Source organism: Orbicella faveolata, unplaced genomic scaffold (assembly GCF_042242905.1).
Source record: "Orbicella faveolata isolate gen_17 unplaced genomic scaffold, um_ofav_v1 contig_34, whole genome shotgun sequence".
Taxonomy (NCBI): domain Eukaryota; kingdom Metazoa; phylum Cnidaria; class Anthozoa; order Scleractinia; family Merulinidae; genus Orbicella; species Orbicella faveolata.
The window spans coordinates 21,022,450-21,042,500 of NW_028301563.1; the positions used below are offsets into that span (position 1 = coordinate 21,022,450).

The 20,051-nt window shown below is 37.9% G+C and overlaps 1 protein-coding gene across 1 annotated transcript in view; it reads left to right on the forward strand.

The window, feature by feature from the left end:
• Positions 1-705: 705 nt before the first annotated feature.
• The window catches only part of LOC110064046 (uncharacterized), a 25,274-nt gene continuing 5,928 nt past the window's right edge, over positions 706-20,051 (forward strand). Inside the window, exons 1-30 of the mRNA XM_020771049.2 lie at positions 706-1,313; positions 2,243-2,359; positions 3,081-3,194; positions 3,751-3,861; positions 4,056-4,172; positions 4,266-4,391; positions 4,948-5,058; positions 5,721-5,834; positions 6,125-6,235; positions 6,469-6,582; positions 6,935-7,045; positions 7,795-7,908; positions 8,113-8,223; positions 8,767-8,880; positions 9,553-9,663; positions 9,874-9,990; positions 10,527-10,640; positions 10,934-11,044; positions 11,974-12,093; positions 12,642-12,758; positions 13,466-13,579; positions 13,745-13,840; positions 14,156-14,275; positions 14,646-14,804; positions 15,322-15,477; positions 16,870-17,010; positions 17,703-17,741; positions 18,161-18,217; positions 18,997-19,041; positions 19,515-19,781. Of these exons, the coding sequence (XP_020626708.1) occupies positions 836-1,313; positions 2,243-2,359; positions 3,081-3,194; positions 3,751-3,861; positions 4,056-4,172; positions 4,266-4,391; positions 4,948-5,058; positions 5,721-5,834; positions 6,125-6,235; positions 6,469-6,582; positions 6,935-7,045; positions 7,795-7,908; positions 8,113-8,223; positions 8,767-8,880; positions 9,553-9,663; positions 9,874-9,990; positions 10,527-10,640; positions 10,934-11,044; positions 11,974-12,093; positions 12,642-12,758; positions 13,466-13,579; positions 13,745-13,840; positions 14,156-14,275; positions 14,646-14,804; positions 15,322-15,477; positions 16,870-17,010; positions 17,703-17,741; positions 18,161-18,217; positions 18,997-19,041; positions 19,515-19,781 (3,847 nt within the window). The 5' untranslated portion in view covers positions 706-835. The remainder of the gene's footprint in view (positions 1,314-2,242; positions 2,360-3,080; positions 3,195-3,750; positions 3,862-4,055; positions 4,173-4,265; positions 4,392-4,947; positions 5,059-5,720; positions 5,835-6,124; positions 6,236-6,468; positions 6,583-6,934; positions 7,046-7,794; positions 7,909-8,112; positions 8,224-8,766; positions 8,881-9,552; positions 9,664-9,873; positions 9,991-10,526; positions 10,641-10,933; positions 11,045-11,973; positions 12,094-12,641; positions 12,759-13,465; positions 13,580-13,744; positions 13,841-14,155; positions 14,276-14,645; positions 14,805-15,321; positions 15,478-16,869; positions 17,011-17,702; positions 17,742-18,160; positions 18,218-18,996; positions 19,042-19,514; positions 19,782-20,051) is intronic.

The following is a 20,051-nucleotide window of genomic DNA, read 5'->3' on the forward strand; positions in this document are numbered from 1 at the left end:
ACATGAAGACACACACACATAACTGGAACTTTATAATTGGCACTCTTTACTGTTTACTATCACTGTCAAACATAAAGGTTATCAGTCGTCTGGTGAACCTACATGGGAAGGAGGATACTTAAAATTGCGAACTTTTGTTTTAACGAGAACTAAGAAGTTTTAAAAGAAAAAGAATTAATTTTAGCTGTTGTATTTTTTATAAATTTCATTATCTCTCTGACTCCCGAACCAACGTATTGCATTTCAGTGACGGGATCCTGAAAAAATGCATGATCTAGCCTCTTCAAACAGTCTTACTAAAATGTCCTCTAAACAATTATAGGGAATTTGTTTTTCATCCAGCGATTCTGAACAGAAATATTGTAACACCCAACAAAATAAGCATTTAACATTTTTGCATCAGGAAATAGAACAATAATAGAATTGACAAAAAACACAAATTTCACCAAATAAAAGATTTGATCAGTTCTGTAATGTTGAATTATCTAGGTGTAAAATTTTTCACAAAGGTTGTCGATTTTCAAAATAAACGCCTCAAGGCGTAGTTTTTAAGTTCCTGGTGTAATTATCTATGAATTTGCCACTTCTACTACTACAAGATGTAAACAAATCTCTTTTTCATAGCAGAAATGAAAACAGGACAGACAAAACAACTGGTGATGGTATTTTGTTCACGAAAAGACCAGCGGGTAGTAACATGTACTTATATCGGTAACGCCTGGTGCCACGTCAGTGATAAAGAATTAAACTATATTTCACCTCTAAAACCTAACAATTACAATGGCTTGCTACTAAGCGTGATCAAGTTGTCTGAAAACTTTAATTCTGTTTTAACATGAAAGTGGCTCCTTGGAAATGCCACACCAGACTCGTTCTAATATGTTTATTTGTGGCAGCCCAAACCGGAATTTGCCAAGCGGCTTTCAAGAAAGACAAAACAACTAAAGTGACAGGTAAAAGACACCATGATCACGGAACCGAATTTAAAAAGGAAAAGCGTTTTATGAACGATGGCGTCCCAAAAGGGAGAGTGGTATACTCATTTGCAACGGACAGAAACCGTTATTTACCAAGGAGACCACGGTTATATCGAGCGTTTATCGTTAAACGCCCCGTAACGCTTCAACAATCGACAACAAACGCTGAAGGACGTCAAAATATTCCATTCATGGAGGTTGAACCAAATTACCATCAACAGCTTGTAAGGGTTCATCCCATTGAGCAGCCAATTTACTTCTACCAGGAGACGCCTGATGAGCAAGAATTAACGGAATTCGAGGAACCACTAAACGACCTGTTTTCGATGTTCCATGGTATGTTTTATAAATAAACCGTGTCTATCGATAAGCTGGGCAAGCGTCCGCCCTCCATTTTGTTATAATAACTTCTAATAAGTTTCATTAATTGAAAGCCCTTGATCTTCATATGCAGAGTGAATTTAGCTGACCGCTACCTGGATTTGTTTCACGCTGGCCCAGGTTCAAATCCTCGGCCACGCTTGTAAATAGCCAATTGGTTTCCCTCCCGCCAGTTAGGACTCACAACAATGCTATGTTCAATTTGAATTATTTGTCTCAGTATTGTTTACTCGACCCAACTTGCCTTCGTGCTATAAACACTGCCGAGAGTAAACAAACGTTATTTTTTATTATTATTGGTTGACACTTTTATCTTTACTCGTAGAATGTTTAATCACCGTGTAGTTATACCAAAGAGGGATGTCCTGCTCGAGCGTGTCGCATTTTCCAGTCTTCCAAGTCTTTCCCAGCTTTTTAGTTACAAACATAACTTCCGAATTACTTGGATTAGCCAGTGCACTCGCTACCAGCTGGCCCGAACTTCAAAAAAGACAAAAGAGAAAATTTACGCAGCGCTCCATACTAAACAGTAATCTTAGTTATTTTAAAGTAGTTTTAAGTCTGTTATTTAGTGGAGACGGTGTGGCCTAGTGGTTAGGGCGCCCGGAGCTTCCGGGTTCAAATCCTTCTCCCTGCCACTGGTTGGATTTGTGTCTGGTAGTCCCAAATTCAACTCCTCTACGCTTTGTATAAAGCCAACTGCAGCCTTCCACCAGTTGGGATTTTTAGCAAGTTTCTGGGTAATTTACAATATTTGTTTGCTTTTTTCAGTGTCCTCAATTAGTACAGTATTGCTAAACACTACGACACTTAATAAAGTGATTTCGTTTTATTTTATTTTATTTTATTTTTTTCTTGTATGGTGTTTTTCTGTTCCGCCTTAGTGCATATCGACAGCTGTCGTCACAACCCGTGTCATAATGGTGGTAGGTGTACAAGACTCAGACATGGACGATTCAGATGCATATGTCATCGAGGATACAGTGGTAGATTGTGCACTGGTATGTCATATAAATATATTATGTGTTATGCATCATAGAAGGAAAAGTTCGTCACAGTGGAACCCAATTGAACCAGACTCTAACGTGCCTACCAAATCTGGGTCATGAGGTGGGGCTTCTCTGATTTTGAGATCGTATTTTCAATGCCTTTCCTGCTAACGTCAGGACAGTACAGTTTTTCCCGCCTGTTGAATCCTAATTGGTTAATTCAAATTTCAGCACACCGTCCTCTTCATTGATTTTATATCCACGAGGCATAGGGGTGGGGAATTCCGCACACATTTCATATCCCCAAAACTACTAAACCCCCTTTACGGAGGGTAAAGTAGGAGTAAAGAAAATAGACATTTTTCGCTAGCACGGTTTGTTTTCCCGTTACAGACCACGTGATACTCTCTAGAGAATTGTTCTTTTATCCATCTAAAAATTATTTATTCATACGCATACGACTATTTGAAAATTTGAAAGGAAGAATTCTCAAGAGTATCATCACATGGTCTGAAATGGGGCAACAAACCGTCCAGTCTAAAAAGGTCTATTCCAATGCAGGGTGGCATCCACTTCCCATGACAACAAACTAAATCTTGACGTCTCCGCAGACTGCCTTTGATCCTCTACCTTGCAATTCGAGCTGTCGTTTTCCTACATTTTTTCTTCATGTTTCTTTCTTGGCACTCAAGCTGTCACCCTTTGTAAAATAACTTGACAATTTTTTTCTCAGTTTTACGAACTAGATGCAAACCAAACCCTTGTATGAATGGAGGGAGCTGTACTGACTTAAATGGAGGCTTCGATTGTACTTGTTCATTTGGTTACAAAGGAAAAACGTGTGACCGTAAGCATAAATATACCTGTATACAAATACATAATTTTATACACTACAGGCAGAGAGGTGTTAACTTTTTGCCCCATCCAGGGCGCCAGGATTTTCCATTTTGTAAACGTGTTAACTTACCTGAAAATTAGACCTGAAAGTTCTAATTTTGGCGCTCGAAAGATGAGCTAGAGCACTTTAACTTTCACGTGCCGTTTAAATATAAAAGAAAAGTTCACACAAAGAGTTTTATTGGGTTCACTAAAACAAAAAAATCTCAATCTGTGTTGCCGAAAATGTCCTAGCTAGAAAACGTCACATTTGCTTTAATTTCATATTCTTCATATTTTACAGTAACAATTCAAAAAAGGAACAAATTAAGTGTACTGAAGAAACACCCTGAACAGGAACTGCTTCCCTAAATTTAGGGCATCCTAGACATAAGTTATTAAACAAATAAAATAAAAAATTCACATTTACACAATCTTCTAATAAATGAACATTATGCTGTCAATAGGGGTAAATTTAACCAAGACTATGACTCCGTCTATTTGTTTTTTGGTTTACTGATTTCTAGAGCAGGCCATGTGCAAAACTAATCCATGCAAAAATGGAGGCTCGTGTACAGAGCTGGACTCTGGCTTCCAGTGCAGTTGTTTACCTGGGTATCGTGGCAAGAGATGTCAAGGTATTCTGTAGTTAAGTTCTTTAAGCAAGCAGTTTCTAAATGTCATGATCTGTTTCTACTGTTATGCTGCGTCCGCTGATAAGTCAAACACGTTTAAAGATCATAGAGCTTTCAATTGTTTTTTTATCGTAAGGAAAGAACATCAAGAAGATATTATTTCAGTACTGTTCTATTCCTTTACCGTTCTGTTACAGAAACAAGTTATTGCTACACAACTCCCTGCAAAAATGGAGGCACGTGCACAGAAACGGACACGGGTTTTGAATGCATCTGTCCATCACAGTGGAACTGCATAGACTGTAGTTGTAGTGGTAAGAGGCGGCACTCTCCTCAACAGAGTTGAGTTTAAATTGATTTTGTCAGTTGCCATTAATCCAATCCTCATTACGATATTTATTTTCCAGCCGCAATAAAACATTCCCTGGATAATTGTTCTCCAAATCCCTGTCGGAATGGAGGCAGCTGCTTTTCAACTCGCGATGGTTTTAAATGTCTCTGCAGACAAGGATACAAAGGAGAAGCTTGTGAAAGTAATATAATCACTCACTCTCATATTTTTGTGCTTTACTAGTGACAATTTGGATGGGCGTACACATCATTAATCTTCTGCGAATCAAGTAAATGAAAAACATTAGGGTGGGCTTGGAAACACTACAACCAAAACTCAAATTTGCTATCTCATCTCTGATTGTATACCCTTTATCAGACCGGAAGTGAGGAGAACGCTTCTCCTAGTTACAAATCCTACTACGGATTTTTAATTTTCTTTTAGTCTATTCTGTTATCACGGGCCTGTAGGTCAGTAATATATTGCTTTTTCAAAAAAAGAAGAAAAATACAAGCGGTACTAAATAAGCGAAACTATTCATATGTTTTTACCAGAGTATAAATTGTGTAAATTTGACTTTTATAAAAGTGGAAAGCCGCACCCCCCTTCAGTGCATCCAGCTACCTCAGGTCAAAATTGGACCCCCCCCCCCCCCCCACCCCCACAACAAAACTGGAAAGGTAAACAAAGGATCACATCAAGAAGATTCCCATACACCGTATTCATAAGGTGGTCCTCTCCCCTATTTATTTTTGCAGTGGTTGAATTTTGTAAAGCTGAGCCATGTCTTAATGGTGGAACTTGCAAAGAAACACCTTTAGGGTACAGCTGCCTTTGTAGAAGTCGATTTCGAGGCAAAAACTGTGATGGTAAGTATACGTGGTGTAACCCAACCAAACAAAGGTCCCAACCAAACAAAGGTCAACCAAAAAAAAGAAATTGATCGTGCGCTAGAGGAAAAGACTTTCGGACAGTTTTGCCTCTGAAACAAGGGTCTGCATGAATAAAAAAAAAAAGCACTTCCAAGTCTTGGTAATCCTTTGAGAGAAAGTCGAAAGACTGCCTTATATTTCTTATTAGAGACAGTAAAGGACGGAAAGACACCATTTTATTAAAGTAGTGCCTGTCTTAAAAAAGACAGAACCCTTAGGGACTATAACAATGCTATTCTCATTTAATAAGACAATAAGGAGTAGCATTAACTCTTATTTCTCATTGATAGTAAGCTATTTAAAACACGTTTGCTAACAGCGATTTATTAGGGCTGCTGGCGTCTGTTGTCAAATTTTGAAAAAAAATTTCTAGGGTGAATACGAAGTCTTAAGTGTGTATGCGAGAATTTGAAATTACCAAATTGATGCCAGAGTCTTATGCGTCCGTCCTCTTAATGGTTATAAATTGCGTAATAACACAGTCAAAGTGTCTACATATAGTCTAATAGTCTATTCTTGACTTATAGCAGCACAAATGCATGTATCATTTAAAAATCTACTTATAGACGTACTGACCATTGTTTGTGTGATCTTGTTAGTGGAGAATCACTGCCGACCCGCTAACCCGTGTAAAAATGGCGGCTTGTGTGTTGAAATGGACGATGGGTATAAATGCAGATGCAAAGGTGGATATAAAGGAGTCGATTGCGAAGGTAAAGTTTATTCTGTTGAATGCATTCCTGGTAAAAGAAATGATGTTTTACATTTGCAAGTTACCCAAGAGTCTGGTAACTCGGCAGGAATTTCGACGTAATGGTTGGCCCGATCCTTGGGCAATCCTTTGTTTTCTGTATAACTGGACGACACATAAATAAATTAAGTTCTAAATGCTGCAGACAATTCTAACATACACGGCATTTTCATATATTTAATTACTGTGACATTTTGAGCCGAACACTTGGAAATATATATACAAGCTTTGACGTTTCCTTTCTTGTAATAGAAAAGGAATACTGCACTCCAAACCCCTGCAAAAACAGTGGAATCTGCACCCTTCAGCAAGAAGGATATATGTGCTCATGTCAGCCTGGCTACAGAGGAGAAATATGCCAAAGTAGGTGAAATATTTTGCGAAATTTGCTTGCAGTGATGAAACTTTACGGCAGTCTCAGTCTTTACGGCAGTCTCAGTATATTTTTGCTTTCAACGTCTAGAAAATTTTAAGTCGTTTAGTTGTTCATTCACCATGTTGACTTTCCTTAAATTAACAACTATTTCATCACTAAGGCGACCACAGCTTTAGCTAATGCACTTCACATCATTTTATTGTGTTTTATTTCAAAAAAGTTCAGGATTTGTGTGTGTCCAATCCATGTCTGCATGATGGAACATGTTTTGGAATGGATAACAACACATTTAAATGTCTTTGCATGGGGGGCTGGAAAGGAGAACGTTGCCATGGTAAGTAAGGACTTTAAAGCCACGCGTTTTTATTTATTGCAATATACATACATATTTATTTCTCTCTATCCAATCACCTCTGTTAAATGTGTGAGTAAGAAGTAAGCGTATCTGATTAAGATGAACAATGTGAAATGAGGTCGGTATCCGGTTCACATGTAAAACTTCAATAAAATCAAAATAATATGTTGATGAAGAAAGGAGAGCTAGGAATGTTAAAAGAAAAGTACAATTTAAAAAAATCTGTTTCGTAAAAACTGTGGAGCAACATAGAAGCACAGTTTGCAATGATAAGACAAACCGAAAGCGATTCTCATATGAATGACTGTTTTTTCACATGTGAACGTTTTAGAAAAAGACTTGTGTGTTCCCAACCCGTGCAAGAACGAAGGTCACTGTGAACCTCTTGGATTCTCTTTCCAATGCCACTGCGCAGTGGGCTACAAAGGAACACACTGCGAAGGTAAACAGCTTTTTAAAATAGCTGAAAGCAGAAAAAGATATTTTATAGTATGACCGAGCAAGTTACGTCATCGTGATTGACTGAAAGCAGGCTAATTTATCGTGAAGTTTAAAAGTTGACTGCAGGGCAAATTAATGCGAGCGCGTTCGTAATTTTCTTAGTCGTATAATAAAAGAGTAATCGTATGAAAGATTGAGCAATTAAGGACTAACACCGGTACATTTTTAAAAAATGCTTTCAAATTACACTCGCTTAAAGAAACTTTCAAATATCACTGGTAGTGTAAATTTTTAAATGCGCTTGCATTAATACCTTTACCTATACAAATACATGAAATCACTTCCTTTGACTCGTAAACTGTTTGAATTTGTTATTAAGAGGTAAAATCTGTCACTCATATAATTTCTACATGACATTGTTCCCTAAATCGTCTATCCCATTCCATATTTTTGACCTATGTGCAAAGCTTGCATGAGATAAAACCACTGGCCGTCAGATAACCATACTCGATTTGTTTTTTGTTTTTTTTACTGCCCTTGCTTTCAATTACAATGTTTTTACATGACGCACGCCGATGATATTAGCGCTACCAAACAATAAAATCTTGTCTCTTATTTTTCTTGTTTCGTTATGAAAACGTTTCCTATTGCTTGGAACATCAACATGGCTGCCATGAACACGCTATTTAGCACGCAATATTTATCCAACCCTGTCTCACGTAATTTATTTGTATTGACGTGATAATTTAGCTAAGGATCCTTGTAGCCCTAATCCATGTCACCATGATGGCCGGTGTGTCAGCCATGGCGAGGCTGACTTTGAATGTGGTTGTACTCGAGGATACATCGGATTCAAGTGCGAAAGTAAGTTAATTTGCTTATTATAACTTTCTAACTAAATGTTGTCAGTCAGAAGTAGACGGCTTGTTTTTGTAAGTCGTATCTCTTGCATTACATGTACACATCGATTGAAAGTCGGATTCGTTTGTGATTTATCTGCCATAATTTACTTTGGTAAGATCAATACTTGTTCCAATTAAATTCAAACCTCTTTTCTTTTTCTTTCAGGAGCAGACCCGTGTTATCCCAATCCCTGCACATATGGAGGAACATGTGAGCGAACAAAGGACAGCTTCACTTGTAACTGCCCCCCTGGGAGGGTGGGTGAATTGTGTGAGGGTAAGAGACTGAAAACACTCTAACATGTAAATCTGGAGTCAGTTTACCGTGTTATCTTAGCTTACTCTCAATTGGTTCTCTTTTTAATTGTGTCATCATTTCATTTCAATTGTTCATTTTCGTATAGTACATAGCAAAATCATCTTCTACTTGGTTTTAAATGTACCATAATAAATTTTCATCCAAGGGCACAAAAGTAACACAACCCTGTCCCTTATGGCTGTCAAAACAAGTAACGTCATTACTTTACAAGTGGCACAAGGACCATGGTCACTCAGATAGCCCCGTATGGGCATTAGAGAGTGAGAAGGTTAAGGAAAAAGCTAACACGCCCGAGAAATTTGTCGTGCCACATAAGTACGCGGAAAATGTTAAGAGCACAAGAGAAGTGTATTGAGACGAAAAAGACGGAGCGGGATACTTCTCGGACTTCTCGAGCGTTCTTGGAAATTTACAAATGGTTATTTAGCTCAATAATGCACGAGAAGCAAGTTGACTATTTCAGTGATTTACTTTCAATTTATGATCGGTCGTTCACCACAGAAATCGATCCGTGCTTACCAAACCCCTGTCAGAATGAAGGAGCTTGTTATGGACTCAGCCATGGCGACTACAAATGTACTTGTACCAAGGCTTTTGTTGGCGCACTCTGTTCAAGTGAGAACTTAGAATATTTGTTAAATAAATTACAGCATTTTTTAAATAAATTACACTATAATCCAACTCTGCTTTTTTACGGGAATTAGTTTTTTTCAGCATCACCCATGCACTAGCCGATTTATCACAGAAACCTATTTTTTTGTTTCAGAAATTTTACGAAAACGGGGAGTTTTCCATTTCCATTTTTATAGAAGATTGACTAGCTCCCATTGTGTCTGTCGATTGTTAGACGGCCCCTGCGCTGCGTAACCAATCAGATTTCGCGTTTAGCTGACAGTCAGTCACTAGGTTGACAGTTTGGACTAATATCTTTTCTAGGTTACAGAGTATCATATTGCCCCTCATTAGCTATTTTCTGATTTAACAGCAATCAACAAAGAGATTAGCAATCTTTCTGGGAAGCGCCTCACACGTAACCCAATCTCATCTTATATGTTACGAAATGGCGAAAATCTAAGAGTTAATATGGAAATTAAAACAACGTTTTTAGGAGTTAGCAATATGAGCAAGTACAGGGTAATACTTCCCTAAATTGTTTCCATTTAGACAATTTCTAGTAAAGTTTATACAGAGTATACGTAGAGCAAAGTTATAAACGATGTATTAGTTTTTACCAGTAGTGTCCTCAGATTTCTTTAGAGCACTTGTCATTGTCTGATATATTTTTAGTTCCAGATCCCTGCATACCAAGCCCATGCTTACACAATGGAACTTGTCTGAATACTGGCGACACATTTCAGTGCCATTGTCCATCAACATTTTCTGGAAAGCGATGCGAACGTATGTTCAGTTGAATTTTATTTACGGCGAAAATCTCATTTGTCCAGTACGTCTATGTCTTTCAACTTTTTACATCTGTTTTCATTTTCCGATTTAAATTTGCACAAAGTACTGGCTGAAGCTGATCACGGTTTCTACAAGATAGATTCAGTATGCTACAATTAAAAATGACCTAATTAAACTAACCTCGTATGATGATAATTTTTACAGTTCAGTCCAAATGCACTCCAAACCCTTGTCTTAATGACGGCACGTGTCGTGACGTAGATGTTGGTCGTGGTTACGTATGTTACTGTTCTATTGCACACTTGGGACCAAACTGTGAAAGTGAGTTTCTCGGCATCAGGCAATGTTGTCTTGATCATAATTTGCAAAACAGAACCGAAAGCTTATGATACATTTCACTCCACTGAAGGATTACTTACGATGGCGGCTTTTAACAAGATATTTTCCTTCTTCAGTTTTTTTACCGGATACCTTGTTGCGTTGTGTTGTGTTGTGTTGTGTTGTGTTGTGTTGTGTTGTGTTGTGTTGTGTTGTGTTGTGTTGTGTTGTGTTGTGTTGTGTTGTGTTGTGTTGTGTTGTGTTGTGTTGTGTTGTGTTGTGCTGTGCTGTGCTGTGCTGTGCTGTGCTGTGTTGTGTTTGTTTTGTTTTGTTTTGTTTTGTTTTGTTTTGTTTTGTTTGGCAAGCATTTGCTAATGACAACTAAATGAATCTTGTAGCCACTCGGGAAATAATGCGGGTAAATTTTCGTAGAAGTAGTTAAGCTGCTCTGTTAATCCAGTTCGTGTCTGCTAGAGCAAGTAGTGCAACTTGAATAACGTTATTTCTTCACCTGACTGTTTTGTTTTATTCAATTTCAGAAACCAACTTGTGCTTTCGTCACAACCCTTGTCAAAATGGTGGCACGTGTAAAACTGATGGAAACAACATAGCTTGTCAGTGTGCACCGGGATACTTAGGATCACACTGTGAACGTAGGAATTCAAAAGCCTATGCTTATTTCTTATCCCTCTCTTAGAAATATTGCTTGGAGAAATTTTAATTATTTATTTCTTCAATTTTTATTTAAAGCCATAAATCAATTCTGTTTTGGCGTCCCTGGAGGTTGTACATGTCAGTAAACATTTTTGTATCTAAAACAAGGCGAAATGTTGTTTATTGGCAATACATTGAAAAGCAATCATCTCAAATATCTTTAAGATATAGGCCCTCTTGCTACTAAGTTTAATTTCATGTGATTTCGCAAAATATTATTTTCTATCTGTAGAGTTAAATTTTTGCCATTCATCACCTTGCAAAAACGAAGGAACATGCACTCCGAAGACAGATGGCTTTGAATGTGATTGCAAACAAGGATATTTTGGGAAAACATGTGAAGGTAAAGGACCATCGTCAAGCATCCGGGATGAGTTGGCTGTGTAGAAAAAATAGTATTAGAGGCAAAGCCGTGAGAGACAATTCGTGAAGCACAAATTCATCTTGTTATTGCTGGCATTTTTTGATGTTTTACTTTTGACATTTGGGGACAGATGCATCTTAAAGACTTTTATTCCGAAGTTTTCGTTTTCTCTAAACTTAAAATATTGCATTTTTCTGAGTGGGCATGAAACCGATTGAAAAAAGAGACCTTACAGAGGCAACAACTACAAGCACTAATTTAAGTATACACTCTTTTTTTTTCTAAGAATGTTGTTTTTCCGGCCAAGGCTGAATATTCTTATTTTTGGCGAATTTTAGGCTGAAAATATTCTTGTGAATATTCTTAGATTATAGCGCATGATATGTTTGTTTTCGAATGCCTTTGCTGTCGGATGGTGTTACGTAATTATGAAGCCAGCATGCAAGATTGTATTGTGGAGGCGCGCCTTTCTATTCTAGGTGGTCTCGTGGTTAGTACAGGCGGTTCGAGTTCGAATTAGCCGGATCCAACTGTAATTTCTTTCGCAAATGGCTAGTGCTGTTTTTGTTGCTTTTTGGCTAGTTTTGTCGTTTAGAGAAAGGAATAGTTTTTTACGGTTTAGTTAAAAACATATAATTGTACTGTATTTACAGATTTTCAAGCCCCAAAATTATATTCTTTTGAAAATCTCAGCCTTGGGTTCATTCGTAAAATATTCTTAAAATTTCGCAAATGTCATCCTCGATATTCTTATAAAATGTACTCATTACAAAAAAAAAAAAGGAAAGAGTGTATGAAATACAAGTAGTAACATAACACTCCGGCTGTGTAAAGTTTTCTTCTATTCAGGTACAGATCAGATTTGTCAACAAAGACTTGTATTTTGAAATTGTTTGTATATTTTTCAGCTTTGAGTAGTCACTGCTTTCCAAACCCTTGTAAAAATGACGGCTTGTGTGCTGAAGTGCAAAACCACGATGGTTACATCTGTGTGTGTAAGGAAGGATTTGTTGGAGCACATTGTGAAAGTACGAAACTACAGTTCAACCGTTATTTGTACATACTTAGCAGACAGTCTGTACGGAGATTTTTAAATGTCAGAGTTTTATTTACATATGTCGTAATCCACAAAGGTTCTCTACCACATTGCATTCTGGGTGTGTGCTGTACAATCCTACTCAGGAACATAATTCATCAGCATAGACCCTTGTTGAGTTATTTCTGACTTACGGACTGAATCTCTGCCTCGAAGGAACGTCTCCAGGTTTCGGAATACCCTTTTTAACGCCTTTCTACTCTAGGTTAAAGCTACTATAACGAAAAGTTATTTTACGAAAGGTGAAAATGAAAATTTTTAGATTATACTGTAACCTTTTCGCTCCTGAGGCAAAGCGTGGTTATGGTGTTATTCTCAATTTCGAGTGCGTGTATGACATCCCAGAGTGTGAACATTCAAATGAAGTCTATCGAGCGTCGCATTCCTGTGGTGGGTGTTGCTGAATATCTTTTTTTTCCGAAAGCGTAATTTTTCAACAATTTGTTAGGTTGAAGTTCTTTGCTACCTTACTCATGCCAGGAAAGGACATGTGCATGCCCAATCCCTGTCAACACGATGGCACGTGCTTACAGGCTCATAATAATCGTGGATACCACTGCCTCTGTCATGCCGGTTGGCGCGGATATGCCTGTGAACGTAAGTAGGAAAATATTATAAAGCTCAATGTTTCTAAACAGACATTACTTGGACAAACGACATCTCTTTGAAAGCATTGTTTTTCAAATCTTAGTCAAACCGAGTAACTATAGTAGTTCATATTGGAAAATTTACTGCGATGATCATTCTTCGCTTTCATCTACAACGCAGTTCATATATGAATTATTTCATTTATATTTCACATCATTTCACTCCTCGCGGGAAGATATGAACTCAATTAATTGACCTCGCTCCCAATGTGTGGCATCATAGCTCAGTTGGTAGAGCATCGCACCGGTATCGCGGAGGTCACGGGTTCGAATCCCGTTGAAGCCCTGATTTTTTCAGGCTTCCTCTTTCCAGTTGCTTAAATTGGAAAATTTACTGCGATGATCATTCTTCCCTTTCATCTACAACCGCAGTTCATATATGAATTATTTCATATAAACTTCAAATCATAGTACTTCAATACCTGTTTTTAATTTTATCTTCGTTTTGATCAAAACATACCTTGTTTCATATCTTTGCTGATATCTTACTGTTTTCGCCTGTGATAATGTTTCACTTCTAGTTATTGCTGTCCTTGCTTCATGGGTTAGTGAAATGATTCTCAAAAGTTTTAAGTGACATGTAAAAAATTCAAAAAACTAAAAATCGAAGTGAAACAGTACTTCCACAAAATTGATGTTGTTTCTTCTTTTAAACAGGAACTGATCTTTGCTATCCCACAAGTCCTTGCCTCAATGGAGGAACATGTTTCAATGCATTGGACACGTTTATTTGTCACTGTCCGCTGCGATACTCGGGAAAACATTGTGGAAGTAAGAGAATATCACTTTAACTTGTTTCGGTTCCTTTGGTCTCGCCTAAGTAAATTACTTTGACTGCTGAGATAAATCAGGGTTACGTTGCACTGTACTCTCTAAAAAGGCGGGAAAAACTTAACAACCAACAAACTGAGCAGCAACTGCATTGCTTCTATTTAGATGACAAGTGCAAGCGTTGTGACATCAACGCAAACTGCGTAAACGGAACGTGTGAATGCAACCACGGATTTGTTGGGAATGGTTTTACGTGTACACGTAAGTAGAAGTGACCATCCTCATACTACGTTTAGATTTTACTGTTTAACTCTAGTTTTTGTCGCTCTCTAACGCAAAGGGCAAATTAATTGTTCTTTCGTTGATTCCAGTTGTAACTGATACAAGTGTTTCTAATTCTTGTTTTACTAATCTGAACTCAGCCGTGACTTTTTCCTTTGCACTATGTTCTATTATCGTCAGTGGTCATTTGCGATGCAACAATTCAGATTTTGAAAAGATCTGAGGTGGTCTTTATGTGTTCTTGTAGTAGCACAATGATACAGATGTAAAACGAATTTTCATTAATTATTTTAGTCGTTGGAGATCCGTGCCAACCCAACCCATGTGAAAATGGCGGGAGGTGTAATCCGGGACATGGTGAAAAATTATTTGAGTGTGTCTGCCGTGAAGGATTTACTGGGGGTAAATGTGAAGGTGAGATTCCCCGTGATGCGTGTTATTGCGCCATTTTATGAAACACAATAGGTAACTGTTGCTGAAAAACGTCGTTTCTTTGACAGTAAAGACGTCGACCAAAAATGACAAAATGTCGTGTAGCTATAGGGAAAGCAGTTGGCTTTAAAGTTATTCAACTCTGTATAAAATTTATATCCTAGCATACAATCGTGTAACTAATGAAAAAAGAAACACTGTTAATTATCTCGTACGTTAAGATTCACTGACCGACAGGTTTCTTCAGTTGAATTTGAATTCAGTCTGATGGCGGTGTACTTGAATACCTCTTGCATGTGAAGCTGCAAGCACAAATCAGCCATAAACTCAGCCTTGTGTTTTTCCTTTGTAGTGTCTAAGAGTGCCTGTATGTCAAATCCGTGTGTAAATGGGGGAACGTGTGTAGATGTGACAAACAATGATGGCTCCCTATTGGAGGGCGTGATATTCACAAACCATTCTCAATACAAGTGTGTTTGTCCCAAGGGCTACGCAGGAAACACCTGTCAAAGTGAGTTAAAATAGCGTCGTTTAGGTAATTGCAACTTCCACTAAACGAACAAACCTCTGGCTATATGACAACGGATAGTTTTTTGTTTTTTGTTTTTTTTTTTGCCGGGGTCACTCATTCCATCTCAGATCAGTAAATATTAGTAACATCAGGGTTTCATAGAATTAAAGTTCGCAGAAATTTAAGAAACATTTGACCAAAAACGGGACTTTTTATGTACGCTTCATGATGATCCTGAAATTGGAGAGTCAATCGAGACGATGAAAGGCCTAGAAATAAAAATAGTTTAGGATGTTTCCGATGTTAAAATGCAATTTTGTAGATTGCGTCATATTGATGGTAAAACTCATTTTAATCCCAAAGAGCAAACACATGTATCTTCTCCTTATATGCAAAACGTGACAGGAATAAAAGAAAATTAAATGGGCTACAATATTATTTTAATTATTTGAAAACCAATTTGTTAAAAGTGCATGTTTGGGAATCCTTTACTAAGTCTCTATATTGTATTTAACAGAACTGGTGATGACAAATCCGTGTTCCACTCACCCCTGTTTCAGCAATGGCACGTGTTTTGACGATGCAAACAGCGCTGGCATGAATCTAAAGCTGATCAACGCTCTTGATTTCCGTTGCTTCTGTCCGATTGGATACAGTGGGATTGTCTGCGAAAGTAAGATGAAAAAAACTCTTTTCTCTGTCACAGTCCTGATTTATTAATAAGTATTTCCAAGAGATTATCAAGGTAAGAGAGTGAATCCCCCATATGGGCCTTATACCCAAGGTAATCCCCCTTAAGTTTATTATTATTATTATTATTATTATTATTATTGTAAACAATTATTGGATAAGAATAATCAAGGTCGAGGTAGGGGTTATCAGCCGAAGCCGAAGGCTGAGGCTGATAACCCCTACAAATCCCAAACAAATCCCAAACAGAATATCTAAGACAGCGTCAAAATTTTATAAAAAACGTTTGGCCGTCGTAGTTCACGTTATCTCGAATACACGGAATTTTCCCATTTGGAGTTGTTGTTTTTGAAAAGAACGGCAAACAAATGAACAAAGAATTTAAGCACGCGTACACAGCCACTGTACTCGTTGCCGTTGCCGTTAAGGTTCGCCTATTAAACTCCCTAAAGCCGAATGAACGGCAAAAGAATAAACAGCCCAACAGGCACAAAGCAAACGAAAGCCCAGCCGAACATGAAGATGGCTGAGAGTGCAGAAAACATCTATGCTATGAAACGTCTTTTGAAAATCCAAATATGAAATTAACAAGTTGACGTCAGTTTTTTATGCGTCTGTCCTCTTGTTAATGATAAATTGCGTCATAACATTGTCAAAGTGGCTGTGGAACCACGAGCCGCAGGCGAGTGGTTCCGCAGTAAACTTTTACAATGTTTTGATGAAATTTATCATTAATAAGAGGACAGACGCATAAAAAACTGCCGTCCATTTGGTTTTTAGAATAACAAGACCCCAAAATGGTCAAATGTTCGGAATAAATGAGGGGAAAAGACGCCGTAAACTAAGATAAGTGAATTTTATTCAAAATGACGCGAACATTGTTGATAGCTTTTCTCGCTTTTTGATTGGCTACTCAAAAAAGTCCATAAAATCTCATTGGTTAAAAAGTTGTCTGTTTGACAGCTGAAAGTTGAACTTGAAAACTTGCATAAATTAAAATTTTATCCGTCTGTACTCTTATTGATGATGAAAATGAGCCAATCACTGCGCGAGAAATTAGACAGTTATTGTAAAATGGCTTCTCGCAGTTCCCGCCATTTCGTCTCGGCTAGTCGCGAGAAAGTCACTTCGGCTGTCCACGCATCGCGCGAGTAGCATCCTCGGAAGAACTGGGTACCATGTCTAAAAATAACTTAAGAGGGATTACGTAGGGTATAAGGTCTACATGGGGATTCACTCTCTTACCTTGATAATCTCTTGTTGGAAACATATTATGAAACAATGCAAATTGTTTTGTCTCATCAGAGTGAAAAACATCTTGCAGCGATTGCTCTCTTCCAACAACAGCGTCATTATTTTACTTTTGTTTTAACAGTTCCCCGATCAGCATGTCATTCAAGCCCATGCCTTCACGGAGGAACATGTCTTGACTCTTCTAATACTGCAGATGTAGCGTTCAACGCTAATGGTTACAAATGCCTCTGTTTTGAAGGTTTCGTTGGAATGAACTGTGAAGGTTAGTGATGATTCCTTCATACTTACATAACATCAAAATAGGCGTAGAGAGTAAATAACGTCTTGTCAATACTTGTTATGGGAACAGCAAGATACCGGCCCAACGTGCTTCCTGGTATTACGAAATGTATATTTTACTCAGTGTTTGTCATGAATGTTCTACCATTACAAACAGAAAAGAAGATACATTTTAAAATTTGACTTGATCTTTCACGCATATTACGGTGTTTTGTCAGGTATAAATGCTTCTTCTTTGGGTCTTAAGCCATCTTCCGAAGGAAAAAGATGGCGGCTGTACATCTTACTACAATACCATGCGAACCTTGCACAGCTTAGAAAGTGAAGGAATTCCAAAGCCATATTTTTCCACTTTTTAATTTTCCCCTGCGCTAACGACATTGTGAATGTTAAGTTCGAGGGTTTTAGAACTTCTTTGTGCATTTTTAGGATTGTGTATTTTAGTGTCCTCTCTTATAAGTTGAACAAAATCGATACATGTAGCCCAAGCTCAATTCACCATCATGTAGCGTTTGGGATGTATGAATCAAATGTTCTCTCTACTGTACAACGAGATCATAACTTTTGCTTGTGTGCTCAACTTTCTCTGCTTTTTAAACACTTTGTAACTAATTCATTCAGATATCGATTAACTGTAACCAATTGATTCACATTTTTCATATATAATTTACACAGCTAGTTCATCTTCTTCAATTAAGACTCCTCTGATCACAGGTAAGAGATTATAATCTATAGCAGTTGCTATTACAAACTGGTTCCCAACAGACCTGGCGTAACAATTCTCACGGAACCGGTTCACATTGGACCACTGAGTGCCAAGAATCGGACTGGGTAGTCTTCCTGTTAATGAAGTAGAAAGAAAAGCAGCCAATTCAGTACAGTCAGTCTCAAAACGGACTGGTCCATTCAAGGACCAAACACTATCCAAACTGGAGCAGGGATTTGTTGCGAGTCCAAACAATCTAAGATGCCTTTGGAACCGACCATGCATTACGGATAGCAGGTCTCGTGTGTAAATGACTCATACATAATAAGGGTAGTCATAAATTGCACCTTTTTTTCAATCCCGCGTGTCAAGAAAAATAGAAATTGCTCTCATAAATAGTCATTCATTTATCTGCTTTATTTTCCAGAAGTTTCCTTACAGGGAACATCCAAACCGCTAACCGTACATTTCTACAAACCAACAGGTCAGTCATATTTCTCATGACTTCTACTTTGTAAGAAGTAAAACATATTTTTCCTTGTTTTAAAAGCCGCAAAAACACCTCGCATTATTTCCTGTTCTATCAAACGTATGAAAACTTAGCCTAATAGCGCTCTTCCCTTTTTGTCGACATAATAAAAATGCTGTAGCGGCTGCAAAACTGTTATTTTCCACCAAGATAGAGGAATGGTCCTTAATCACGTTGATAAAACTTGACCTGCATCACAAGAGAAAAAGTTCGCTTGAATAACCTTTAACAATTGTGAGGATCGAGTTTTGCATTGGTAGTAGCGTATCTGGTAAGAAAATGTTACACTCAGTTCTAATTTCAGTAATTCTACGTAGTCAATTCGTAGTCAATACCCTTCAATTTTTCTCCTAAAGGCTGACAGCAAAGCTGATGCATGTCTTCCTCTTTCTTCTAAACTTACAGTCACCATACTTCCAGTTACTATATAATTTTCAAAAAAAACTTTAGGATATACAGAAGCAGATTGACTTTTACTTCACAGAGTGAAAATGTTTCTTGGTACCAGAGATATTCTGATATTTTTCTATAACTACTCAGTGGCTGGGTATAAGTAAACTGCATTAGCGGTTTCGACATTGATGCCTTCATCAGGGTTCATAAATACTTGCCTGTAATTTTATCTGAAAATTCCACGCCGGGAAGCAATATTTCTTTATCCACCTTTCTCAAGACGCGACACAGTGTTCAATACTGTTATTACACTTTAATTGTAACAAGTTTCCTTTTCACAGTTGATGTGGTAGACGTGAACGCATCACCCGGCGGCGGACCAAGAGGTAAGGTACCTCAACTGTATGTTTTCTTCTTTTTTTTTCACGGGAAGCCGGCCGATAATTACAGCTGTAACAGGAGGTATCTATATATAAAGGTTGGCTCCTGACTGTGCCCGTACTTGGGCCAGTTTTACCTTGAGTAGCCCTTCTATCCAGGCCCTCGTTCTAGCAATGAATGAAAGCAGTAAAAGCCAAAGTCCTCGTCGCAAACATATTTCCATCGTATCCACCGCCAAACAGTTTTCTGATACTGATTACGTAGCCCTAAGTTAAAAACATTGCTGCATTAAATCTGCGTGGTTGAAACTAATTTATGATCAAAGACGTGAATTATTATTCACACCATAAGTATTATAAATCTCGCGGCACTGCTATGCCATCAGTACGGGATTTTTCGGCCTGAATCTCACACAACTCTTTAACAGGCAGTGAAATTGAAAACCTCAAAAACTAATTTTGGCTCTAATCCAATGTAGCTGTACCTCTTGTTATAACTCCACAAGTGCCAAAGGAATCCGTACTGGTGGGAGCTGCAGCAGAACTACCGAAAACGACCCTTCCTGCGGCGGTTCCATCGAATCCCAATGTTGGTCTCACAGCGCAGGTTGAAAAGTCACATCAGAACCAAGTTGGTGTTATTGTAATTCCACAATCACCGCAACCACTTACAAGGACAAGCACTGGAAGTCAACCTCCTCCCCGACCTCCCATAATCCACGCTAACGGTCCTTCCAGTTCCCTAGGTATGTTCCCTGATATTCAGGTAGTCATAAAAACAAGGGAATGGGCCGTAACAACAACAACAACAACAACAACAACTTTGTACTGAGCGAGAAATTAGAAATTATATGAACAAAAATAAGTTAAAATAAAAATAGTACATGGCCAAACAGCGGGAAAACAACTATTCATGATGTCATCAATAATAATATACTTATAGTACCTGGCCCCTAGTGACTTCTGTAAACAATTTTGTTCAAGTATTTTGAGTCCCTCTGAAGTGTAGCGCGAAA